Raw genomic sequence first — 27718 nt, 5'->3', positions numbered from 1 at the left:
AACACAGCTGAGTCTAATGGGACACAAACCAATACAAAGGATGTCAGAGGGGGAGTAGGAGGGCAAACAATGGACAGCGAAAAGGAGCGTGCCTTCTGACATGGAAGCAATCACTGTCCACCTCGAGGAAATGCAACCAGCACTGCTGCAAGACAAAGCCAGGAGTAGTTTCTGACCTCCAAAGGTGGTAGAGCAGTTTGTTGTAGAGTTAGATGTAAGCTGTTAAGTAGTTATACGCAATAATTTGCTCATAGCCCTGCATTTTAAAATGTTGCATTTCATGTGACATTAAAAAAGAATCTGTTTGCATTTTTATATTACTGATTTATACGACACAACAGTATATCCGTTGCAGAAAAGCTTTTGGATCTGCTGTTCTAAACCCTGTGTGTAGTAAGTCTCTCCTGGGAAAAGTCCTCATAGCACACAGGGAGTGTTGTATTTTACATTTCAGGATTGTTCAGAAAAGAAGAAGAAGAAGAAGAAATGGGAGCTTAGAAGTAAAAAAGAAAAACAACAGCACCTACAGAAACACAACCTTCACCGATAGAGACTTAAAGCGGCTGATAATGCACCAAATGACAATGTGAAAACAATGTGATAGTGTGAAAGCGGTCTCTCGCAGCGACGAAAATACACAGAATTATCGCCTGAATCTGCAGCTCCCCTCGACTTTATGGAGCTTTATGAATTTCTGTTCATTGTTTAGCTGTTCGGCACCTCAACTTTACTGTTTGATATACTGTCACCGCTCTCGTAGCATCATTTCAAGCTGCAGCAGGCAGCTCTAAAGACCCACTGTGCACTGCCAACATGTTCTCATCCCAACTCCTCATATATTCTGACGCTTGATCGGCACTTTACGGTCGCAGCAAACACTTGCTTAACGTTGTGAATTAAACAAAAACATTTGCTTAGGTTTAGGCAACAAAACCACTTAGTTAGGTTTAGGAAAAAACAACATGGGCTTGCAGCTGAGCTTAAAAGTACTACATTTGTAAAGTGAAAAATGAAACTTAACGTTGTGAACACGGGACATGAACGAACAGCTGATTGTAATGTGAAAGTGAAACTTGTGTCTCTTTGGCTCTTTAAACTATGTCACACTATATCACACTCCCAGCAAACTTTCTTTGAGTGTTTAATATTGCAGCGGAGGGGTTTAAGTTATAGTTAATTGAAACCTGGTGCGTTTCATACCCCCGCTAAAGAGTGACTTGTGGGTTGCTATCACACGCCGAAGGCCATGACAAAGCCTCGGTATGTGACGCCCTAAAAAATGAGAACGGGCTGGCCCTGCTCTGCACCAAAAGGTTAGTTAGTGACTATAGAACAGCTAAACAACCAGATATTTCCCTCAGGAGTTGGAAGAGACCAAACAGAGCTTAAAGAGAGTGAATACTGGACTTACATTTACCAGCTGGTCCAAAACACAACTTCAGATGAATGACTATGTTTCTCCATAAGAGCTGGATAATGTTTGCTAACAAGTTCTGAGAAAATAATTTATCTCAAGACGTCAACTTCAGATCTGAGAGACTGTGATGGGCATTTTTAAACCATTTATAGATAAATCTAAAAAAATGAATGGCAGAATAATCAATAGTAAAAAATAATTGCCCACCAGCATTGATCACATCAGATAACTGCATGAGGCCAGTTTGTTAACTGATTAAGCGCAGGCAGCAGCAGCAGCGTCAGAAACAGCTCTTTGCAATTCTGGAGATAAATATTATTGCTATGGTATTTCAATAATGTGTTATCAGACATCCGTGGCACAGATGGTTTTTCCAACACAGAGAACAATAAGTCAATATATAGTTCACACATGAAAATGTCATCAACACTCTTCAACCTGGACTTCAAAACAAGCCCTCAGTCTTCTGGGGAATCTGCTCATCCTGAGGGAGCGCAGCGTGACCTTTGGCCCCAAAAAAAAGAGGAATTTTCCATCACTTTTGAATCTCATGATTCCTACGGATTAAATATTGTTTTTGTCATCTCTACAAGACATGTGTTATTTCAGTTAAGTTCAGAATCATCATGTTTTATTCCATATTTGGTGTCTAACTTGACTGTATAGATCCTTATGGAACCATGAAGCAGTTTGGGAAAAGCACATCACAATCTGCTTAAATACAATAAACTATTAACAATCAATACAAATATATTACAATATATTACAATAGAGTGCATATTTTCCTTTTAAAGAGACTTTCTGACATGTCAGACTCCTTTGCTGATCATAAAATGTGGAATATTGTGGAACTCTTTTTTCCACGTTTTAGAAAGCTTATTCCACCTCCATGACAAAAGAGAATGAAACTCAAATAAGGCAATCACAGCCAGATTGTTGTGTGCTACATAGCAATTTCGACAACCCAGGCAGATAATCGCAGTAACATTTGCACCCGAGCCATACTGTGTCAGAACTAATTGAGTCTGACTAAGAAAATTGCATTGGCCTCTGGCATCCAAATTGTACAGGATGGAATGATTTCAGAAACAAAACCTATCCACATACATATTCCTCTTTTCCCCCCTCAGCATTTCTTGGGAGGTGGTGGTAGGCTATACGGGCTGCTGACGTGAACGACACAGCCCAGCCCCCCCCCCCCCCGCTATAATGTGACAGGAAAAAGTCCACACTCAAAGAAATCGGCACAGAGAGTGGATGAGCGCTGGCGGTGCGCTCCAGGACAGAGTCTCCAAGACGCGCAGCGGCAACTCTGCTGCACGCTCTACACAGAACTACATAGCTTTTTATTTTTAAACGTATTACTACTGTGAGGTGTAAGAATAAAGTGGGGGATTCAGCGAAAACTTGAGATAAAGGTACAAGAAAGCAAAATCTCCAGGAGCGCTCATGGAGACGCACCGGACCACAAACCCGCGCTCTTAAACCATCGCGCACAGACCTACCGTAGGTCGTTTCTTTTTTGCAAACGTTTCAAGTTCGTCTAAAGGTGAAAAACAGATAAATGATGAACTTGTCGGAGTCAGTTTGGCTCTCGGAGGAGCCGTGGAACCTCAGCAGTGCGGAGGAAGAGGACCAGAAACTTTTGTTCGGGATCGGAACGGATAACTTCATCACGCTGCTGGTGTTCGGGCTCATCTTCACGCTCGGTGTGCTGGGTAACTCCATGGTGATCACCGTGCTGGCCCGGAGCAAACCGGGCAAACCGAGGAGCACCACCAATATCTTCATCCTCAACCTGAGCATAGCGGACCTGTCCTACCTGCTCTTCTGCATCCCCTTCCAGTCCACCATCTACATGATGCCGACCTGGGTCCTGGGCGCATTCATCTGCAAATTCATCCACTATTTCTTCACCGTGTCCATGCTGGTGAGCATCTTCACCCTGTCTGCCATGTCCGTGGACCGGTACATTGCCATCGTGCACTCCAGAAAGTCCTCCTCTATCCGGGTGGCGAGGCATGCTCTGATCGGTGTGCTGGTGATCTGGATCCTCTCCCTGGCCATGGCTGCTCCGGTCATGTATTACCAGAACATCTTCCACAGAGGAGAGAATCACACATTCTGCTGGGAAGTGTGGCCAGATCAGAACCAGAAGAAGGTCTATGTGGTTTGCACCTTTGTTTTTGGCTATGTGTTGCCTCTGCTGCTGATTTCCTTCTGTTACGCAAAGGTAAGGAAAGCTACATTGATTGATTGATTATGGACATTTTTCATTTTTAATCAGAAATATATCTTACCTATATTTCCTTGCTTACAGGTTTTAAATCACTTGCACAAAAAACTAAGAAATATGTCCAAAAAGTCAGAGGCGTCAAAGAAGAAGGTATGTATGAAGCTGTCTTTTGGAGGGTTGGGAGTGTCATGGATTACAGCCATATGTTAGCAAACCTGCCTGTGACTGTAATCAGAAACAAACACTGAATAAACACTGGATAACAGATGGACAGATGGGCTGATTTATAACCTGTTGACTCACTAAGAACTAAATCAATTTGCAGAAGTTGAAATAGCAAACAATGTGACTGTGAAATATCAACATTTTAAATCCGTCTGAGTCAAAAATTATACTTGAATTACTGAAAATACTAATTTTTTACTCATAAGTGTGAACACTTGAGTTCAGTATTACACAATTATCTGCTGCCATGATGATGATAATGTTGCCAAGATGATGATTTTGATGGTGAAAGATGTCACTTTCACTCTTTACATATTTTGTTTAAGAAAAGGCTCACAAGTTGTACCATTACTGAAATACCCTTCATCTATCTGGATCCTATTCACTAAGCAGCAGCCTTTTCTTCTGTCGACATATGGTTCGATTCAAAGCAGGGGTCAGCGTTCTTGGCCTTTAGGAAGATATATATCACAGCTACGCTGACCCACAGTCCTGCTCACATTATTCAGCGAGGGGCTGATCTGTCTGCACCATATGCTCCAGGCTACCATTTCCTCCAAATTCAACAGGCGGTCGGAGGGAACTATTTCCATTGTCTGTGTTGTTCCTTAGAGCCAGAATGATGAATATTAATGTTATAATGCTTACTGTTAACTGGCACACTCGAGCAAAGTGTGGCCAAAAGGCGACACGCAATCAAGCTGCCATCAAGCCTTCATTATTCCCCATTTAGCTTTCTTGAGAGCCAGTTATCTGCTGTCGCCGGCTTGACTGTCTATCCGTCTGTCTATCTGTCTATGCGTCTGTCTATCCGTCTGTCTGTCTATCTGTTTATCTGTCTGTCTGTCATTGTCCTTCACAGCTGGTCAGTTTAGCAGCACCATCTGATAACAGCCTTGTGCTATGAGCCCAGGAGTGCAGACTGCTGGTCTGCTGCTGGGAGGGGGAGGAATTGATGAGAGCGTGCTTTGATGTGCACCTTCTCCACACGCATGCTTTACTGCATGAGGCATAAAACTGGAATTTCATATATTCTCATGATTTAGAGGGCTCACTGTGCAGAGCGCTGATGGAGAATACACAGAGGGGATGTTACACTGACAGCTTTGTGACACACAGTGCATTAAAGCCGGACTGAAATACATAAATTACCTCGGTAGGATGGCTACTGTTCAACTAGAACCAATGTCAGAACGGACTGTTTGCACACACATATTAAATCTGAGTAAGGTATCAACAACTTCAATAGAAAAGGGTCACCGCCAGAAAAGTTGTTAGGCTCGGTGGCCAAGTGTCTATTTTTTGTGGGGGTGGGGTGGGGGTGGGGGCTGCTGAGCAAAACTCAGAGGAGCGGCTTGTCACTGAAATAAGAATAGCTGGTCCACCTTAAAGGTCAGCCCACCTTAAGCGAGCCTGAGCTGCAGTTGGCGCTAACTTCGGGGCTAATGCTGCGTTGCAGACAACTCGGAGGTCGGAATTTTTCCAACTTCCAACCTCGAGGCGTTCCAGGCGCACAACGTCAAATGTAAACAAAAACCATGGCTGACACTTCCATTGTTGTGTGAGTGCTTCTTCATGAAGTCGGGGTAGATGGATTTGCTTCCAACTCCCACTTTGAGTGGCGTTCCATTGCACTTTTTTCTGGTAGGAGGTCGGACATTTTTTGAGTTCCGAGTTGTCTGGAACGCAGCATAGCTTTAATCAGCAGGTTTATAGACCTTCATGTTAAAATGTCCATCTTTACAGCAGAAATAAACATGTTTACAGAATGGTACAAAAAACATTTTTGGTCTCTATAGCTAGTTTCTCCATTCATGACAACTGTATGGGGGTAGATTTCATATAACCCAATCGTGTAAATAATATTAAGGCTTAAAGTCAGGCATAATGAGGGCGTGGCTGCTTTGAGTGACAGGTGGGTGCCGTACCAGGCCGCATGTTCTGCTGCGTCACCTGGCCTGCCTCAGCTCCACCAACGATCCACCTCTTTGCCCATTTTTGGATTAGCTAGACATTAATAATACATTGTGCATCAGGAGTCAAATAGATCAGCTAATTTATTGTTATTTTTGTGTATTATTAAATCTTTATTTATGCCACTGGTTTAGTTGGGTAGGTCTATGCGTAGGCTACTCTTTTACAGCAACAACCTGTCTAGAGTCACACTGAAAAATAGCGAAGAATAATAAACAGGAAACATAGTCGGTATACAAGCACCTTATAGACCAAAAGAGTGCTTTGAAAAGGATTAGAAATAAACTGCAATATGAAAGCAATCCCTCAGAGCTGTTCTCACGTCCTTCCATGGTGTGAAATCAAGGTAAAGGTGCTGCCGAGCAAAACAACACTTTCAAAAGGAAACAAATCTTGACATGACACCTGTCCCGTCAGACGTCCCATTTTGACTCCCCGGCTGCTTTCTCTTTCACTCTGAACTGAGACGCTGTAAAAAGTTAACCTGGCTGTTCTGTTGGGAATCTTGTGTTGAACTAAGCATAACATGTAACATATCTTATCTCATTGCTGGTCAGTGTTACCTAATGATGCTACAGTGTCTACTAGCTGTCACCAATGTCAAAAATATAATGATAGTGCTCATAATCCATCTTTCACTGCTTTATGTTTACATTTAAAGGAATAGTCCAACATTTTGGGAACTGTTTGTGGCCAGAGGCATTATGTTTTCAGGTTGTCCGTCTGTCCGTCCGGACCATTCTTGTAAACGTGATATCTCAGGAGCACATTGACGGAATTTCCTCTCAAGGATGAACTGGTTAGATTTTGATGCTCAAAGGTCAAAGTTCAGGGTCACTAGGACCTCACCTTTGTCTCATTCTCGTGATGTCTTGGGAATGCCTTGAGAAAATTTCTTCAAATTTAGCACAAACATCCACTTGGACTCAAGGATGAACTGATTTGATTTTGGTGGGTCAAAGGTCAAGGTCACTGTGACCTTACGTCTGTTCCATTATCGTGAAAGCGATATCTCATGAACGCCTGGCGGGAATTGTATTACACTTGGCACAAATAGCCTCCTGGACTCAAGGATGAGCTGATTAGATTTTGGTGGTCAAAGGTCAGAGGTCACAGTGACTATGACAATTTCACCCACATGTCTAAAAGGACAAAATGATGAAGTGATAACATTTTAGGCAAACGTGGATGTAAACTGCAACTTGACTGGTTGGCGGAGGCATACAACCACGAGGCGATAACTCTAGTGTCCCATAGTTAGATGAAGAGATCAATACTATCATGTCTGTACTGTAAATATGAAGCTACAGCCAGCAGCTGGTTAGCTTAGCTTAGCATAAAGACTGGAAACTGCTAGCCTGGCTTTGTCCAAAGCTAACAACATGGGACAGCTGTGGCTCAAGGGGGTTGCCCACATGTTGTCCACAAGTGTCCTTGAGCAAGACACTGAACCCTAATCGCTCCAGATGGTCAGGCAAGTGCATTGCATGGTGGCTCGCTGCCATCGGTGCGTGTCTGTGTGAATAGGTGAGAAATTGTAAAGGGCTTTGGATAAAGCTCTAAAGCTCATAATATTGGATGTTACATCTGGCCAGCTGTTCAGGGTGTACCCCGCCTCTCGCCCAGTGACCGCTGGGATCTGCTCCAGCCCCCACACGTGTGTTTACAGATGGGGCTAATGGATGGATAATATGGTTGCCTAGCAATCTCATGTTAATGACAAGACTTCAGGAAGTCACTGCTCCACTTCAGGTTTTGTACAGATGAAACAAACAAGCTATAACGTGTTAATTAGTGAGCTTTAAGGTGCTTTCAGACAGTGATCGTCTCCTGTATCATTTCTCTCCATGTGGTTTCTGTGGTTTCCATGGTCACGCGGCAAGCTGCGACAGGAAGTTGAAAAAACATCAAAAATGCAGATGCAAAGAGCATGCCCTCCCTCTCCTTGCCAACTTTTTCTTCTAGTCTTTATGCTAAGCTATGCTAACAATCTTCTGGATGCAGCTTCATATTTACTGTAGAGCTGCAACGATTTAATCGATTAGTGGTCAACTATTAAGTTAATCACAAACTATTTTGATAATCGATTAATCGGTTTGAGTAATTTTTTATGAAAAAGAAGTTAACATTCTCTGATTCCAGCTTCTTAAATGTGAATATGTTCTGGTTTCTTCACTCCTCTATGACAATAAACTGAATATCTTTGAGTTGTGGACAAAACAAGTCATTTTGGGCTTTGGGAAACACTGATTGACATTTTGTCATAGACCAAACAACTCATCGATTCTTTGAGAAAATAATCAACAGATTAATCGGAAATGAAAATAATTGTTGGTTGCAGCTGTAATTAATGAGTTTGATATCGATCTTTCGTCTAACTCTCGGCAAGAAAGCGAACAAGCATATCTCCCAAAATGTCAAACTATTCATTGGAGCCTAAACTAATTGTGGTTGTTGTGAATCAGAGTAGTGTTATCAAAGAATTATGAGTTTGGTGTCATGTTTGCCAGCTCCTTTTATGTGCTGTCGTAAAGCATTAGCGGATATACAAGCAAGGGGTGTTTTTCAAAAAAGATCAAATGAGACAAATACATAAATTGCAGCGGGCCACATGGTGTCCTTGGCGGAGAGGAGAGAATTTGTTCAAATAAGTGTTTAATCAATAGTTTGTGTGGTGAGGCCTCTGCAGCTCAACACCAGGCCTGGGAAAGTGACAGCTGGGAAGAGCAAGGTTACTCCCACTGCTGTTGTGAAATACATCCAGACAGACTTCTTATCACCCTCAGCAGGAGTCAGCCTCCAAAAGTCAAACGAGACAAAGCTCCCCAAAAAGAAAATACATTAGTAATCGTCCTTAATCTTTCTGGAGGTCCTTTGTGCATAGATGTGACAAATCCGGTTTAGATAAATCTCTTTCCCCCTCTGGTTTTATGTCGTGTTCAGATTAAGAAAAAGCTGAAATGTTGTTGATATCTGATTTATGGCTTCTGGTTAACGTTCTTGGGAATACCAGAGTGTTGGAGTTCATTTTATTTGGCAAACAATTATGTTTTTAATGAATTCTCAGTGTAGAACCAGAGGTTAAAAACTCAGTATAGGTTTAGGAGTTTTCTCTCAATGCTATGAGTCAGTCAGACATCCAGACGGAGCACACAGATGGTTATGGATAATAAGGAAAATTAATATTTGGCCAAGTCGTGGTTGAAATTGTTTAACAGCATCTGTAAACTGATACATGGACAGCTAATGACCAAACAGCTTCAGAGACCAAACTGAGACTTACAATGCTAACTGAATGAATTAACAGCGTCACTCAACATCACACTATCATTTCCCAGCGGCTTCAAAAGAACTGTATTTATTTAGGTATATTTTTAGTTTAAAGGGCGGGTCCATCTGCATCCTGTACTGTTTTTTCAAATGGAAGCGCCCACTCAGTCATGACGTAGGTAACCAAATTAAGCTAATCGAAGCTAATCAATAAGGTTATGAATATTGTGATATAATGGCTTCAGTTCCCCGTTGTAAAGGGCTGTCAGATGGAAAAAACGAAAACAATTATTTAAGCCACCAGTACGCTATATTTAGAATATTTTCAGTGCTTTACCTCGCCATCAGACAACCTTTTCCGATGGGGGGAACTGAAGTCGTTATATTGCTCTCTTCAAAGCCAACAGACCAGACTCCATTCACAAAAGTAGTCATTTTACCTCGCAGAACACGGGAGTTTGCTGGTCTACCGCTGCATCGATCGGTTAGTTTGCTTGTGTCATTGTGTGACATTTGGAACCGAATTAACGTGGTGTCCACAAAGCAGTACATCGCTTAGTTTCCGTGATGGTACTCCTGTCTGCTTCTCCAAACTGGGAGCGTGCCGACCGCCATCTAAGTTACTATATGTAACATGAATACACTGACTAGAAGAATGTATATATACTGTACACGTAACGCTGCTACGCATGACGTCTTACATAAAATACAAAAATATAGATTAAGTATGTTTTAACTCCGTCCTGCTCCGGTTGAGAAGGTAACGGTACCCTTAACTTCAGTGACAAAGACAATACAACAGTTTACCACAAGCTCCTTTTGAATGGCTCATTGACTAGCATTAAGTTGGCAGTTAGTTTTTACTTTGTACTTTGTTTTCACACTCCGCTAATGTTAAAATACTAACCTTTGTTACAAACATCTTTATAGAGGGCTGAAGATAAAGGTCGATTTTTCCAGTACGTCTCACAGATTGGATTTTATTTAGTACTTTTTTGGCAAATTGGTCTTAGGTGAGGGGCCGGACTAAGAATGGTTCACAAAAAACCCAATGACGACACGAGGCAGAGGAGGAGTTACCCGGCCCGGAGGAAGCCCGGGGCCCACGTCTGGAGCCAGGCCCAGACGGAGGGCCCGTCAACGAGCGTCTGGTGGCCGGGCTTGCCACGGAGCCCGGCCGGGGATACCCCGAAAAAGGAACGTGGCACCCCCCTCCTCTCCATCCTGTGGGCTCACCACCTGCGGGAAGAACCGCTTGGGTCGGGTGCGCTGCCACACGGGTGGCAGTGAAGGCCAGGGACCTCGACGGACTGGACCCGGGCGGCAGAGGCTGGCTCTGGGGACGTGGAACGTCACCTCTCTGTGGGGGAAGGAGCCGGAGCTTGTGCGGGAGGTGGAGCGCTACCAGTTGGATCTGGTAGGGCTTACCTCTACGCACAGCCTCGGTTCTGGAAGTGAAGGAGTTTAAGTATCTCGGGGTCTTGTTCGCGAGTGAGGGGACGATGGAACGTGAGATTGGTCGGAGAATCGGAGCAGCAGGGGCGGTATTGCATTCGCTTTACCGCACCGTTGTGACGAAAAGAGAGCTGAGCCGGAAGGCAAAGCTCTCGATCTACCGTTCAATCTTCGTTCCTACTCTCACCTATGGTCATGAGGGTTGGGTCATGACCGAAAGAACGAGGTCGCGGGTGCAAGCGGCCGAAATGGGTTTCCTCAGGAGGGTGGCTGGCGTCTCCCTTAGAGATAGGGTAAGAAGCTCAGTCATCCGTGAGGGACTCGGAGTAGAGTCCTTGCTCCTTTGCGTCGAAAGGAGCCAGTTGAGGTGGTTCGGGCATCTAGCACGGATGCCTCCTGGGCGCCTCCCTTGGGAGGTGTTCCAGGCACGACCAGCTGGGAGGAGACCACGGGGAAGACCCAGGACTAGATGGAGAGATTATATCTCTACTCTGGCCTGGGAACGCCTCGGGATCCCCCAGTCAGAGCTGGTTAATGTGGCCCGGGAAAGGGAAGTTTGGGGTCCCCTGCTGGAGCTGTTGCCCCCGCGACCCGATCCCGGATAAGCGGTTGAAGATGGATGGATGGATGGACTTTTTTTTATAACAATAGAGAAGAGGAAGTGATGCTCTTCTGGGCATCCTTCTCTCATCCATATTGACTCGCACACCTGTAGTGCCCAGATAAGAAGTCTGCAGTTGGACTCTCCTCCAAACCCAACCAGTCTTATGGCTGCAATGCATTCTGGTCTATTGAAGCTGCTGTCAGAAGCAGCCTCAATACAAAGCACCCTCCAAGAAAATTGGCACCTTGTTCGACTGATAGATTTCTCCCCCTCAAAGGGGATCTAAGACATCCTTTGATTGTGATGTCAAAAACCTGACGATTATCACAGACGCTTCACATATTTCCATTGTAGCTGAACTGAAAATAACTCAGCAAGATCTGTAGGCCTATATCTACATGTAGCCAGTTATTATGGGAACAGCAGAAATGTAATGTAGTACAGGCAGCCAAATGAGCCATGAATCGCAGATCACATCACCATTTAATGTGTTTTTTTCTGTAAGGAGAAAATGCTTGTGTCCTGATATCCTGCTTTGACTTTAATCACTTGAATCACAAACTGAACTGTGACACACAAGAAGATGGATCATTGTAAATGTGATGTCAAAAACACATCTTGACAGCTTTTAACCAATTATTGGAAGCATTGCAGTGACCGGCTAACAGCTTTGAACAAAACATGGCTTACATGTAGAGAGACAGTGTGGGTGGAGAGGAGAGGCTTTATTAGTTCAGTCTTCCTCTGCGGCGATGCTCCTGTTTATTTTAGCCTAACTGATGGCTCTCAGGGGGTTGAGGTGAAGATATGAATGTGTTATAGAGGCTATGCAAACAAATCATAGATATTAACATGCTGCATGTAACTGTGGGAACTTCTCTCTGGCTACTGTGTCTTTGTGTACTGTATGTAGCTGTATGTGTGCGCGCGTGCACGCACTTGCTCGTGTATTATGGTGGGGCTGATATCTCTGGCCAATATTGACCTTTCATTTCAAAATGAATATGGCCCACTCAGTGACATTTATCTCTGATATGATCGATAAGGTTTATTGTAAAACTGATCGATGCTGTTGCACTCAACTGAGAGAATTTCCCTTTGACATGATAATCATGAAGCATTTCATCAGACACAGACATGCTATCATTGTTGTCATACTGCTTATCAGTGGAGAGTTGCTACAACTTTTACTTTTTTGGAAAGTTTGGAGAGCTTTTTGCCATATTGACTTTCTTCTTTGTTCATTCTAAGGGCTACAAAATAATCGAATATTAATCGCGATCACAATTTTCGACTGCGATATTGATGTTTAAAATGCGTCAAATCAAACGCTTCCTAAACTAACAGCCTGCCACTGGGGAGCGATCACGATATTTTCACTTCACTTTTTGGGGAGCGGCGGCAGCCTGTGAAAAACGTTCCTGAATGTTGCGTCTGCAGTGAAGAGTTACATACTGTATATTACTCGTTCTGCCCGTCAAAATGGAAATGCACTGAATTCAGGTGCAGAAGAACCTTATTTTAAGTCTTATTTTGATGCAAAGATTTGTACATTAGCAGGAATGTAGCACAATACAGAAATGAGAGCAGAGCTCTGTTTTATTTAAATGTGAAAGTGTAATAAAAAATATTTTATCCCTAAAATTAATGAATAATCGTGATAAATAATCGTGATTATCATTTTGGCCATAATTGTGCAGCCCTGGTTCATTCTACTGCATACATTTTTGTCTCTCTCTCAACCCCAACCACTTATCCGGGGTCGGGTCGCGGGGGCAACAGCTCCAGCAGGGGACCCCAAACTTCCCTTTCCCGGGCCACATTAACCAGCTCTGACTGGGGGATCCCGAGGCGTTCCCAGGCCAGTGTGGAGATATAATCTCTCCACCTAGTCCTTGCTCTTCCCCGTGGCCTCCTCCCAGCTGGTCATGCCTGGAACACCTCCCTAGGGAGGCGCCTGAGAGCGGGGGGGGCATCCTTACTAGATGCCCGAACCACCTCAGCTGGCTCCTTTCAATGCAAATGTCCTTCGTCCCTCACAAATGACTGAGCTTCTCACCCTATCTCTAAGGGAGACGCCAGCCACCCTCCAGTGAAAACCCATTTCGGTCGCTTGTACCCACGATTTAGTTCTTTGGGTCATGACCCAGCCCTCATGACCATGGGTCATCACGAAGACTGACCGGTAGATCGAGAGCTTTGCCTTCCGGCTCAGCTCTCTTTTCGTCACAATGGTGACCCCCGATTGACCCCGCTGTTCCGATTCTCTGGCCAATCTCACGTTCCATAGATCCCTCACTTGCGAATAAGACCCCAAGGTACTTGAACTCCTTCACTTGGGGTAAGGACGAGGCACATACATTTTTGTAATGTTAGCAAACAGTCGCCTGTTTACATATCCAGCAGACACAGAGCAACATTAGCATTCATTTGGAGTCTGGTTTTTTAGCCACCTGGTGAATTTAAGTCTAATATTCACTCTCCTTTTCCTGTTTTGCTCTCCATCAACTCCTGAGGGAAATACCTGTCTCTTTAGATGCTCCACTATATCCACCGTCTAGCTAGTCCCTAATTTCACATTGCCGAACTGACATTTGGTGGTAAGCCGGTAGTGCACAGTGGATTTACTGTATCAGAGCGTTTTTACCCTGAAAAACAGCTGCTGACTGCTGCTTCACTGATGAGAGCAGTGAGACGGAGCCAAACAGTAGCCTAAAGGTTGGGAATTAACATAGCCCTGTCTTTTCAAACATCAAATGTTCCCACATTCAACAACTAAAGCAGAAAACACCTTTGTGTATCATTCTGAGACACTACTTTTACACTTTTCTGACATGCTTTTGTGCTTTTGGGTACAAAAACAGAACGTTTCAACCCTTTATCGTCTCCGTCATCATGAGCCCATGTTGTGTTGACAAGTTTTGTTCAAGGCTGCAGAAATGTAACATTCTGAATGCAGTATGTAATTCTGATGTGTAAAATGACACACAAGACTTCTATTTGATATAATAGTGCGGCCATAAAAGATTGCATCTTTGGAATATTTCACCCAATAGAATCGTGGTATCACTTCAGCGGAGTGTTGGAACAAGTAGATACAGAATTCACTTTATTTGAAGGGATGTGCAGAAGACTGACATGACACCGTCTTAACCATGACATGACATTACACCTGTCATGATCATGACAGAGTCTTCATGAATGTTTAGGACTGGTTGGTTTTGACATTGACTGTCATGAGACCATTACAATTGTGTCATGAATAATTCCCTCAACTACACTCGAACCTCAAATACAACAAACCGAAGCACATGGCTAATTATTATGCAGAACGACATCACCAGAACTTCCCAGTAGCATTATTTTTTCCTACTATGGTATGGACCCGCCCTACTTTGCCTCTGACTGGCTTACCCTAAACCTAACTAATCTCACTCCTCATGCCTAAACCCAACCAACCCAACCAATAAAAGCAGCGAGTACTTGCCAAACTGTCTGTCTGTTATCGAATATTGTCAGCGCGATATCTCAAAAAGTTATTGGCCAAGGATGATGCTCAGGGAACTTGGGGCTGAGGGAGCATGGGGCCTAATTTAGATGGAAAAATAATTCATAGCCCCGTGTTCACTGGGAGCAGCAAGTAAAGCTATCCGTCCATCACTCCGCAAATCACCCCTTCAAATAAAGTGTTACCCACAATTCATATGGAACATTGTCAAAGGACAGTTGTGAAAAGACAGTTTTTTTCTGTGCTACTCAAGGGGAAATGTAGTCAGACGAATCTGGTTACTATGGCAGCTTCAAATACGGCAGCATCAATTCAACATTGGTCAACAAAAGCCCGTATCAGTCAGATGTCTGTATGTACGTTCATCATTTCTGCATGCATTTATCCACGTCTCATTTTGTGCTGTTTATTATTATTATTCTGTCTCTGTAGCTTTTCCTGGTCACTTACATCAACTCTGTGATTTCTGATACATGCTCAAATGTCTCGACTGGACATGTTTTAGCATGTTTTTTTTTGTGTTCCTTGAAGAAAACTACAGAGATTAGGAGCAGCATTTTCTAATTAATTTATGACTCCTCAGTTTTTTTTTTCTACAATGGGAACTAATTGGTGCTGAAATAAATCCACTTGCCACCTAGAAATGCAGAGGAGAGGCTCAGCGGATCAGACAGCATGTAATTAGTTTTTTTTATGATGACACTTTCCAGCTGTAGCTTTTGGCTTTACTGATAGTCTTGCCTGAAGTAATAACATCCAATACATTCCTCTCAGACATTCCATAAAATGGGTTTGCCATAATTGGCGCATTAAGTTGCACCATTTTGAAACATATCTGGTCATTTTTTTACATTCTTGTCAGTGTTAAATGTATAAAGACCCGAGGCCCAACAAGCCTTATGGATGAGAAGCTTCAAAACAGACCTACAGGATCTTTGTAATCCTGATACGTAGCTCTGTAGAGAAGTACAAGACTGGAATGATGTTCCATTATTTTCTTTTCACCCACAAGTGTACCACGTCATCTATAATAAGTACTGTCAAAGTGAATAATTCTGATATGAGGGCGATCTAAACATCTACAGTATTGCAGCTGGATCTGCTGAGTGAAACGTCAGAAAGGATAATGTGATTAATGTGGTGCCGGTCTGTTTAATGCAATACAATTAAGGGTTCCATACGTTTTATAAGGCCCTGAATGAGTATGAAATTGAATGCACATGGGTCAACTGTATCTATTGGTTTAAGTAGGAACTGCAGTACAGCTAATATTCATCAATTTAAATCTGCACTAATCAATATTATATGTCAGTGAGCTAAATGATGTATTTTCGCATCTTTTCGCTCATTGTTTTGGTTTTTCTTCCCAGCACCATGTGGCAGATGGGCAAGGTCAGTCACTAGCTGGTGAACATACAGTAGTGGATCATATCTTGCCTAAAGAGCCAGATATGTTTCTCAGGAGTTGGTAAACGGGGCTAAAAGCAGAGAGGATATTGGACCTACGTTCGCCAGATTGCCAAAAACGCGACTCCGTACGAACACTAATGTTGCTCTGTGTCTGTAGGATGTTTAAATAAGGCAACTTTTGCTTACACGTTTGTCATGACTACAATGATAATATGCCAAAAAAAACAAATGAAGGAAAATATTTTGGCATGTTGCCCAACTTAGCCCTTCCGTAAAGACAAAACTGACTTAGCACCATGCTAACACATCTGCATACACTAAGCTTCATAACAACACTAATACATCTGCATACAGCTTCATAATAACACTAATACATACCGGTAACTCAGTATAGTTGATGTACTGTACGCAGGTTCATTTCAGTATTTTTACGTAAACAATTAAGTATATATCTGCTGCCAAGTGAGTTCAAACCTTACAGTGTCACTTTGCCCAGGTACTTCACTCTGTATTAAAACATGTTAATAACAGAATTATTCAGTGAAAGTAATGAAATCATTAACTACAGTTGGAGCAAAGAAAATGTTATAGTCCACAGATGACATACAGCAAATTTTTTGTTGTATCGCAGCACAAGATGGAATGAGAATAAAGACTAACGCGGCGCACACACTACACGATAATCAAGACGATTCTGGGCCCGATTCCCCCCCCCCAACCCCTCCTGATAATCGTCAGCAAAGCCACGATTTCGTGATGGCTTTAAAGATTATCTTTCCAGATATGCCTGTGTAGTGAGATATGTTAAGAGTGTTTTTTTTACATCCCCCGATGGGCTTGGAAGTCCATCCTGGATACACCTGGGCAGCTGATGATGCAGTCACATGAGAAAGAACGATAACCAATTGAGAACCAAGGTGACTGAAGTGCAAGGACAACAACCGCCATCATGGCGGCTGTGGTTTACACAAAACACGAAGCATAAAGTAATAAGATGGACCTCAGAAATGGAGGACCAACTTGATGATTTGTGGCAACAACACTAGTGTAATTTAAAGCTGAAGTAGGCGAGATTGGAGCAAATGTGATTAAAAAATATATATTTTTAAAAAACGGTCGCTATATCGTGACAGTAGTACATGAAACAGGTAACCTGAAAAAAATCAGATTTCACAGACCGGAGGAAACCAAGCAGTAAGAGCTGATCTGAGGTCTGCCGTCCATCTGCCGTCTATGAGAGCAGGCTGTTAATCAATCGCAAACTCCAACCAAACGGTCAAACTAGGCAGCGCTGATCAAATATGAATCAATATTCTGTTACTGTAATGCCTATTTCTCTCCTCAGATGTTTTCAGAATCATCTTGTAGTGCACAGTTTAGCTGTAAAATGAGAAAGTTTGTGACGCGGCCGCCATTGTGAAATCTGGTGAAGGAATGCCAAGTTCCGGTGACATGACCAGAGCACAGCCAATAGGAACGCTCTCTCTCTGAAATGACCTGTGATTGGTCAAAGTCTCCCGTCACGGGCTAGATATTTTAAAGCCTGAAATCAGAGCCATGAGGAGGAGCAGAACTCTAGTTATCTCTCAGAACACTTGAATCACAATATGCTGAAAGGTTATTATGGAATTTTTGCCCAATGATGCCAAAAATATACTGCCTACTGCCACTTTAACGTGTCTCCATGACTTCATCCATTATTTTTCTTTTTTTCTTCGTGAATTTTCAGTGCAAAAACTAACATTGCTAATTCTTCTTGCCCGTCTTGGCATGTTTGTTTACGATTGATCGCAGGAGATTTTGCGAGATTTCCGTTTTTGTTTTGGTCAGGACTCTTGTTGTTCATGAGTGGAATCTGTTAGTGTGTTTTGTGCTGTTTTGGCCAAATCTTTGCTCACCACACACTATAGGAACAATACTGTTAAATTTAACACAACATGTCATTATGGGTGGGGTCTTTCACATTTTCAAAATCTTAGAGATTTGAAAGATCTTTTAGTTCGTGCCAGCCTTAATAGAGCAGCAGAATAATAATAACAGTAGAAAAACGTACTTTATTCCTTTATCCTGAATAAGACTTAAACCTGAGTACAGCTTTAATGTTGTCCCTGACGGCACTGACTAACTCTCTCTCCTACTCCTCTCTCTGTCCTCTGTGGCTCTCAGACGGCTCAGACGGTCCTGGTGGTGGTGGTGGTGTTCTGCCTCTCCTGGCTCCCTCATCACGTCGTACACCTGTGGGTGGAGTTCGGGACCTTCCCGCTGAACCAGGCCTCCTTCGTGCTACGGGTGGCCGCCCACTGCCTGGCGTACAGCAACTCGTCCGTCAACCCGGTCATCTACGCCTTCCTGTCAGAGAACTTCAGGAAGGCTTACAAGCAGGTGTTCAAGTGCCAGATCGGTAGCAGTGACTCCCCGCTCAACGACATCAAGGAGATCCGCAGCAAAGTGGACACGCCACCCTCGACTAACTGCACCAACGTCTGACTGTGGAGGCTGAAAATGAATTACGGCGACTGTCTCACTGAAACTTAACGTAAAGTCATAGTGACAGAGCCATCAGACATGTGTGGGTTGTGTGGGGTTTTTCTTGTAGGTAAGTACGGTTGCTCGGATATCACTACAGCTGTACTGTTCCACATGAGCGCTGTTCATTAGACCTGGACCAGAGGAGAGGAGATAAAGCCACTGTGGCTGCAGGGCATCGTTACTCCCTCTTTGATCAGTCTCTGTTTTCTTCTTTCATAATAAAATCCTGTGTTAGTCTGAAACTCAGGAAAATGATCCTCTCTCTGAAGTGAAACTCATTTTGATTGTAGACACTATTTACATATGTCACATCACGGTATATTTCAAGCCAATACATAAAAAATATGAGGTCGTTGTACTTTCAGACTTCAAAAGTATTAAAAATCATCATTTCAAGATTATTATTGCATCATATTGAGTCACAGGATAATCATCTGCTGAAGTAAAACTGTTTTTTGAAGGTGTCTTTTCTGTCTGAAGAGCAGTGTTGGGCATCGCTTTGTAACGTTTTACAGAATTGTGGTTATTCAGGAACGAGTGAGGGGTTATAATTTAAATTGAACAATCCCAGTAACGTTCTATTGCTTTGAGGCTCAGAGGGTTCGGCTTGTTTGCTGTTTCACCAGGAGTTAGATGGTGGGATGTGCATTCAGTAGAGACACAGCACCGGGACATTTTAGCTTGGTCAACTAGAGGCAGGAGCTGGAGGAAGCTATAGCCACTATGAAAAGAGAAGAAATGTGGGTCTTTTCTAACTCCGGAGTCGGAGGAGGCGTGAACGGTGGACGGACTACATTGGCCGGTTTTACAAAGATAGACTTTGACTATAGAGCTACAGTAACTAGTTGTCAGACCTCAGTTACTGTGGATGTCTAAACGCATCCATTGCACAAAGTTGTCTAGTAATTGACTATTTAAAAGAAAACTAATTTGCCATGAATTCTGGTTCGTGTTTGTCAAACTAAAAAACATGACTGACAGAGAAACCACGTCAAACTGCTCAGCCTCCCTCACTTCAGCAGAACATGTTGACCCTTAAGGCTGTTACACACCGTAGCGTTTTTTTTGTGCAATCAGTTCGCACGTCAATATCTTTTTTTCAAAATGTTGTTTTTGTCATGAGTACTTTCACACAGAATGTGAATATTACATGGCGAAAAGTAACGTCATTTTATTTTTATTTTTTTCCGATTTTCTTAGCTTTCGCACCTCGAATAAAGGCATCAACTAATCACGTTGTGCAGAACGGGTTGAGTTGCATCTATTGGTGCCTTCAAATGAAACTCGTGAGCTCGTGTTTACAACACGGGAAGTCGTGTACACGATATGCGTGGTGTTCAAGTGGTTAAGTCATGAAGAACACCGCTGCTAAGCAACGGCAATATTAATGTTACTGCTAGTGTCTAGAAGCCACGGATTCTAACAATTTAGCAAGCTAGCAAGTGGGTAACATTATGCAGGAAATACAAAGGTATAATAACGGAGGAGAAAGAAGAAGTCTTTGGGAATATCAACAGTTTCTTCAGACCTGTTAGGAAATTACGAAGAAAAACAATATACGGCTAAAATTACAATATATTAACTTATTATGCACCGAAAAAATTACAAAGCAAGACGGCAAACTTTATTACTCCTTTCAAACTTGACAAAGGCAGCACAGACCAGAGCCACTCCTTCCGTCTTACCGTTCACAATAAAAGCCCTAAAGCGAAATTCAACTGTTACAAGGACGTTTTACTGTGAAAATTCTCAAGAGTGTACCAAAAAAACCTTTCCAGTAGCATGAAATCTCAATGCACTGCAGACCTGTAGCATAGCTTGGTGGCAAGGCAAAGGCTCAGTACTCCTGCTAACTCATCTGTCAGGCTTTTGATAGTTTCCTCGGGCAAAGAAAAAGGACGGACAGTGTCCTCGCTGCGGTATATTTCCAACAGCTTGCTGTGGTCTCTGAAAACTCTGTCCCCTTCTCATTGCTCACTCCACAATATTATCAACAGACCTCAAATCATGAGCCATGTTTTCCTTTTTTTGTCTTTGGGTATCACTGGTCAGTTGGTGCCACTGATTATTACAAACGTATTTGTCACCATGGAAACATGTCTCTTAAGGTGTATTCACATTATCGCAGAAAAAACGCCTCCTCAATTATTGTAAGTTTCTGAAATTTGCACAACTACGATAACAAATCAGCCTTATCGAGATCAGATGAAATATATATATATATATATATATATATGTTTAGCACCAAGTGTTCCGAAGTGTGAATACGTCTTTATTTCTTTTCTTTAGTTCTCACTTTTTAGGTTTAAAATAAGTCGGTCTTTATTTTTTGTGAAACTTAAACTAATCTAAGAGCAAAATTAAGGCTGGCTTAACACTACAGACAATATCTTTGTGAAACCGGACCCTGGAGTGCAGCATCCAGTCACATACCTCCATACTGTGGGTTGACCCCCTTCTTAAACTACAACAACTCGCTTTCCTATCTCTTCATATTAATTACAGAAGATGCAACGTGTGTGTGTGTGTGTGAAGTTTTAGTGTTGTTAAAAGTTGCATCGGAACTATTCTAAGTAACAAAAGTAATGTAAAGAGTATTTCATTTGAGCATTTTTCAGGTAACTTGCCCAACACTGCTAAGAAAAGGTCGCCACTGTAGATAAGAATAAAAACCTCCCATTGTCATTGCACTCAGTATGATTAAAGCCTGTTTTTTAAAGGGGATGTATCATGAAAAACGCACCTTTTTTTTTTAACTTGTGTTCATACATTTGGGTATCTGGAGTGCCTACCAACCCACAAATTGTGAAACAAGACAACCCAGTCAGTTTTGTGTGGGCTTGAGAAAAGCCTTTGCAAAGGTGCACCGTGTTTTTCTAGTAAGCCAATCAGAGCAGACTGAGCTTTTACAGGAAGGGGTCTAAAGGCGCTAAAACGGAGCGTTTCAGACAAGAGGGTGAACACAGGTATATTCAGACAGACAGTAGGAGGAAAATAATATGTTTTTTTAATATTAAAACATGTTTTAGTAGAAACCCAAAATACAAGTACGAACCTGAAAATAGTCATGATACGTCCCCTTTAAATTTGGCTGTAAATATTATGGACACTGAAGCTGATATTCACGTATGCCTCACTATATTTGGCTGTTATGCTATGTTAACAGTTTTCACATTGTATCGTGCTGTACAACTGAGTTGGACATATATGAAGCCTGATGCTTGTTTTGCACGCTTTCCGGTAGACATCTTTCTAACCACAAAAACAATGAAGAATCCCGATGTTGTATGCTATACGTATGTGATGTGCCAAGCCTCTCCACACAGCTGATACAGATGATGATGCTCATCTATTCCTTCACAGGACTGAGGACATTTTTTTTTCTTTTTAAATGGGACATGTGCATGGAAATGCAATCCAGATGGTGTGAGTGGACATGGCTAATTGTTGGTGAGATTACACATTATGGCAATGTGAATTAATGGAATTTCTGTGGCAGATGATACAGATGTGGAACACAAATAGAACCCATATAAAGAGCACATGAACAAAAGCATATAACACTTCAAATTATGGCCCACAGGTTACAGTTTAATTATTTAGTATACACGAGGTATCAGTATAATACTTAATGCATACCTATACTGTTGGGGGTACTGGCGGGACACTGGTCGACGCGGCCAGGCACAATGAAACAGGAACTCTACTGACTGTAATGATGCCTCCCACGAGAGTTTGCGACAAACGGTTCACGAGTTGTGAAAGCGGGCAGGGTTAAAGTGTAGGGGGGGCGGGGATAACCAACACCAATGAAACAGGAACTCTATCCTGAGTGCAAAGATGCCTCCCTCTTCTATCTAGAGCCCCTTTCACACAGAATGTTCAAGGTGGGATTGTTGTGCCGTTATTCCTCCTCGCTGTTCTGTATGAAAGGTACCGAGGCGGAATGGGAGGGGACAGAGTTGTTCTGTCTCTGCGCCGGCAGCGGAGGTTGTCACAGAGCCGAGCCGACGTCTGTGTGAAAGGGACAGCCGGCATGGCGGGACTAACCGCCCACGCACACACACTAGACGCCGACGCTGTTGTGTTAAACGTCACACCTTTTTTGCTCCCGTGATGCCGGCGTGCTATTTAAAATCACACACCGAGGCAGCATTACGCCGTCCTTGTTTTGTTTAGTGTGAAAAAGTAAAGCCGGCATAACGACGGATTCTTCTCTACGGCAGCATTGCGGAATCTCTGTGTAAAAGGGGCTTATGACAAATGGTTGTGAAATGGGATGGGGCTAACGTGTAGGGGGGCGGGGCGATATCTCATAACCAATGAAACAAGAACTCTCTGCTGAGTTTAATGATGCCTCCCACGAGAGTCTACCATGGATGTATTAAGAGAACTGGATACAACGTTGGAGGCGGGGCCTCGTTCATTCCTGTGAAAGTTGATCAGTGGCGCATGAAGCCTTAATGGCTCGACTTCCGTTTGGAAAAGTACCCGGATCTTGGGCACATGGAACATGCGCAGTAGCGTCCGTACGGTCACATGACTTGGTCACGGGGTCCTAACGTCACGCCGTCGTCATGGCTTGCGCTCCAGTCTCGGTCTGGGTCTCATTCACATGAATGGAGGAAGAGAAATAACTCTGGATTCAGCTATTAGTGCGTTTTACAACTTTAAAAACTTCATTTTTATACTGGGGAGTTGATTAATAAAAATGATCCTCTGAGTTACAGATGTCTCTCTCCCAATGTAAGTCTATGGGAAAAGTTTTTTGGGCCCAATGGCATCACTTGACTGATTTGGAAGTTGCAGTACCGCCGTTTGACCACTACGAAAGTCTGAATCGACAACCGGCGCACTTCCACGGGGCTTGTGCCAAACGGTTCACGAGTTATGAAAGAGGGCGGGGCTAAATTGTTTCTAAGGGGACGCTATTGAGCCATTTTGCCACACCCAAGCTGGAGACCCCTAAAATCTGAAAATGTTCCACCATGTCTGATGCGTGTGATGCAAAGTTTAATAATAATTCCTTCAGTTTCAAGTTTCAAAAAAATGCAGGCATGACAAATTCCTGCTGAAAAGTAACATTAACTAAGAAACCATTACTTTATGGTAACAGGACACTAAAAGCACTGAAAATGTGTGTGAAAGCTCCTTTACTCACACTGTAAATCCTGGCTATGCAGGCTGCAAAATAAAGCACTTTCTTGTAACCACTTTATCAAGTCAATTACAATTACAGTAATTATTGGGTTTGAGCGTTGTAATATGCAGAATTACTTATTCATAATCACCCCAACAAATGAAAAGATATGAAAAGAAAAGATATTTACACTGTAATATGTGGGTTATATTCTTAAGCGTTACCATCAAATTCTGCAAATATAACTTTCAAGACATCATTTCTATCTAAGTACTAAAAAAGCAAAAAGATTTCTATTTTAACGTGACATTAAGAAGAGCATGTGGAAGCAAACACACTGAGTGAGGACATGCAATAGAGGTGCTCTTTCTTAATGGAGGATTATCGAGGGATTCACATTTCTTCAGTTTTTATTCATTCATTCGTTCACTGATACGGTTTGTACAGCTCTTCAGTGCTTTACGTGTTCTACTGAGGTTGTCCTGGTGTGTCTTTTCAACCTTGTCGTGCCGTTTAAAATCAAATCATTTTACCAGAGTAGGAAAAAAAAAAGATGATTTTCTTGTCTGTTTAATCTTTCTGTGCTTGAAAATGCAACATGTGAGAAACAGTTAAGCTTCTTTGAAATACTCAATATCTGGATGGTATTTTGAAACATATCCGGGCTTTTGATTGTGTGTTTATGCAGTGCTACTTATATTATACAATTATATTAAACTTTGTGGCATTTCCTTGAAGAAATCTTTTTATTCCAATTTGCATTTTTTCAAATTCTTGTTTTCTCACAAATGAAAATCTCTCTCGTGTCTCATTGGGACTTTCACTTCTATGAAAGCAGCTTTTCTTCTGCCTCACTGACACAAAACAACAACCCTCACCTCCCTCACTGCCACAATGGGAAAAACAGCAGAGAGTTCCCACCAGTTGGGTTCCCCTCAGAGTTTTGGTTTTGTTGATAACACTCTAGAGGAGGACATTTCCTGGCATCAGCTAAACCTAATGATCCCTAAGAGGTCTGAGGAAACGGTCTGTCTTCCCATGATGCCTTGTACTGTAAATATCAAGCAACAAGGGGTCTTTTTCAGGGTAACTCTATTAGCAAAGAAAGCATGAAATAGATTAGATTAGATTTTGTACATGGCTCTCAAGGCATATCAGACACAGCTGATGACTCTGTAACTAGAAGCAGCAGTTGTATCCACAGGTGCTCATTTGAAATGAAATTACACAAGGGGGCATTTAGTTATTGGTATGAAAATCAGGTCCAGAGGAAATAAGGGACATGACTGTTTTTACCATTAACATTTGACCAGAAGTGGATGAAACCACATGGAATCAGACTTTTTTTTACGGGGTCGGTTACTGTGTCAGTAACCTGACCCACCAGATGGTTTGTTACACAGAACCATCTGAGAAGCCGTAATTGAAAACTGTTTGGAAAAAGGGCATGGCACTTGTGATTGGATGAACCATCTGTCAATGAAACTCTTACCGAATTCATTCGAGAGAAGAGCGAAGTGAGCGAGCGTCATTCTTTGCTCTTCTTTCACTGAAGAAATACTCATCCATCGCATCTAAGCAACCTCTTAAGTAGCCGCCATTGTTGTTTAGAACAAACAGTCGCCACTCCGACTCGTCTCACACTACGGTCTCACACACACCTGAGCCACGCCCGTAGCTGCCAGTCGCTCCTCAGAGGACGCTGATTGGTCCGTGAGCTGGCTTGCTGGACACAGACTCAATAAGCTATGGCCTGCTCAACAGCTATAGCCTACAAGAACTTCTTCTAAGGCAGAAGACATACTGTAAGCGCCTGCCTTTTTAAGATTACTGCTGAGCTCAGTTTGCACTACTAACACAGAGTAAACACGTTTTTGAAGGTAGAGAAGTAAGAATTTTAATTAAAAAATGTCACAGAGGGCGAGCTGTACCTAAAGCAAATATAATGGTTGAGTTAAGCCTCGTCCACACGAGGAACGTCAGCAGCGCGTGGCGGCTGCGTTACCTGTTGTTCTTTATTTAGGCATCCGTGTTAACAGGTTAGAGCAGCCACACTGCCCGCGTGAGAGGTCTCGCCTATTTTTGACGCGTGCCGCGCGGTTCACAGCAGCAACAGACAATGAAGGTGATCTATTGACAATATATTGACATCATATCAGCTACATTACTACAGTTTCCATGTCTATCTATAGAATATGTTACAGAGATGAAAAAAGTAATGATTTATTTTTAAATCAACACTTCCTGCTTTCATTTCAAAACAAAAGCCTTCAAGCGTTTTTTTCTGTGGATAGAATTCCTTAATTTGTTAACACAAGGCTTTTATTCTGGAATATGTGCAGGAAAGTGCTGTGGAACATGCAGTGACTTGCACGGTCCCATTGATTAATAAAGTAAGGGGTTTTAATCAACACTTCCTGCTTTCATTTCGAAATAAAAGCCCTCGTGTTTTTTCTGTGGACGAATTTCTTCATTTGTTAACACGAGGCTTTTATTCTGAAATATGTGCCGGACAGTGTTCTAGAACATGCAGTGACTTGGAGAGCTCCATGAATGAATATAGTAAGAGTTTTAATTGTGGATTTTTACTATTATTTACAAATTATCACACGTTTCTTAACCTTTCTCTGTCTGAAATAAATATAAATTATATTTATAATGAAATGAAATGGCCCTTATGAAAGACAAACTATATGTAGAAAGAAAGAGCTGGCAGCAGACACGCAGCTGCGTGAGTCACCCGACGAGTGACTCACGCAGCTGCCACACGCTCCCAGTGTGGATGAGGCATCAAACCTGCAGTAGGATCCATTTGATAGAACACACACACTTGCTTCCTTCCATCCAAATGAGGTCCAGTTGTGTGCACTTGGAAAAAGAATACAACTCAAATAAATTTATGCAAAACTCTCGCTTCGATAGCGTTGCTCAATCGTTTCAAACATTCACCAAGCAAAACTTTGCCGGCATACATGAAACATTGAGGCAGCAAACACACTGTGATAGGTGATCAAGCTGTGAGAGTGAGCGCTGTTCTGTTGGCACTGGACAAATTCAATACACTTTATGAAAGGATCAACTCTGCTCGCCAAATCTAGGTGATATACATGGGCACATTGTTTCTGTCTCTCCAATTCATTATTATTCACCAGGGCTGTTTTGGGTAGCCAGGCTGGCTGACACTCACCTGGGTATGGATACTGATATTGTGCCATGGGGAAAAAATAACTTGCTTTAAATAGATTTATCTAGTTCCAGAATACATTTTGATTTGTGTCATTACTTCCTCTCCTCGAGCTTGGCTTGAGCCGCACAGTGTGTGATGTTGAATTACTCGCATAGAAGCTCTTTCTGTAAATACTATCGGTTATTCTATGATAGTTCTTTATGTAATAACCAAAGAGCCACTGTAAGCTGACACTGACCAGTAGGTTTAGCGTCCAAGGTCCTTCCTACGTGAGCCTGAATTAATCAAGCAGATGTCAGTGCCATTTATAGTATTTTTATTTCCACAATTTCTTCTTTGCCATTCAAGTTTGTCTGTTATATCACACTGGTAGCCGGATCAATGGAAGAACTATGGCTCTTGTCGATGTAAAAGTGATCTAAATGGTTCAGATTTCACACAAACTGAATAAAAAGATTATGATTCATAACTGTCCTTTCATTAAAAATTAATAAACTGATTCTGCTTTCATTAAAGAAATACAATCGGGAAGAATACTCATTTCATCTCATGTTTTTTTTTAGCCATCTTCTACATAATGCTTCTTTATTTGACATACAACGTATTATTGCTAATCTTACAATCAGACTCTGAGATCAGCACAAAAGCTTAGTGCTGCTCACGCTGAGTTTTTTACTCCACAAAAGGATGAGAGACAAAAAGCGCTCTCGCTGCACAAAGACGAAAAACTCGGCTGAAGCAGTGATCATCACGTAGACTAAAA

At 42.4% G+C, this 27718-nt stretch overlaps 1 protein-coding gene across 1 annotated transcript; it reads left to right on the top strand.

The window, feature by feature from the left end:
• Positions 1 to 2691: 2691 nt before the first annotated feature.
• LOC141779739 (galanin receptor type 1-like) lies at positions 2692 to 27537 on the top strand. Its single transcript, XM_074654734.1, has 4 exons — positions 2692 to 3650; positions 3738 to 3803; positions 18266 to 20348; positions 20494 to 27537. The coding sequence occupies exons 1-3, from the start codon at positions 2982 to 2984 to the stop codon at positions 18584 to 18586; spliced, it is 1056 nt and encodes a 351-aa protein (XP_074510835.1). The 5' UTR covers positions 2692 to 2981; the 3' UTR covers positions 18587 to 20348; positions 20494 to 27537.
• The last annotated feature ends 181 nt before the right edge of the window (positions 27538 to 27718 follow it).

This window comes from Sebastes fasciatus, chromosome 12 (genome assembly GCF_043250625.1).
Source record: "Sebastes fasciatus isolate fSebFas1 chromosome 12, fSebFas1.pri, whole genome shotgun sequence".
In the NCBI taxonomy this organism is placed as follows: domain Eukaryota; kingdom Metazoa; phylum Chordata; class Actinopteri; order Perciformes; family Sebastidae; genus Sebastes; species Sebastes fasciatus.
Note: the sequence above shows the minus strand (reverse complement) of the source record. Positions and strands in the feature narration are given on the sequence as shown.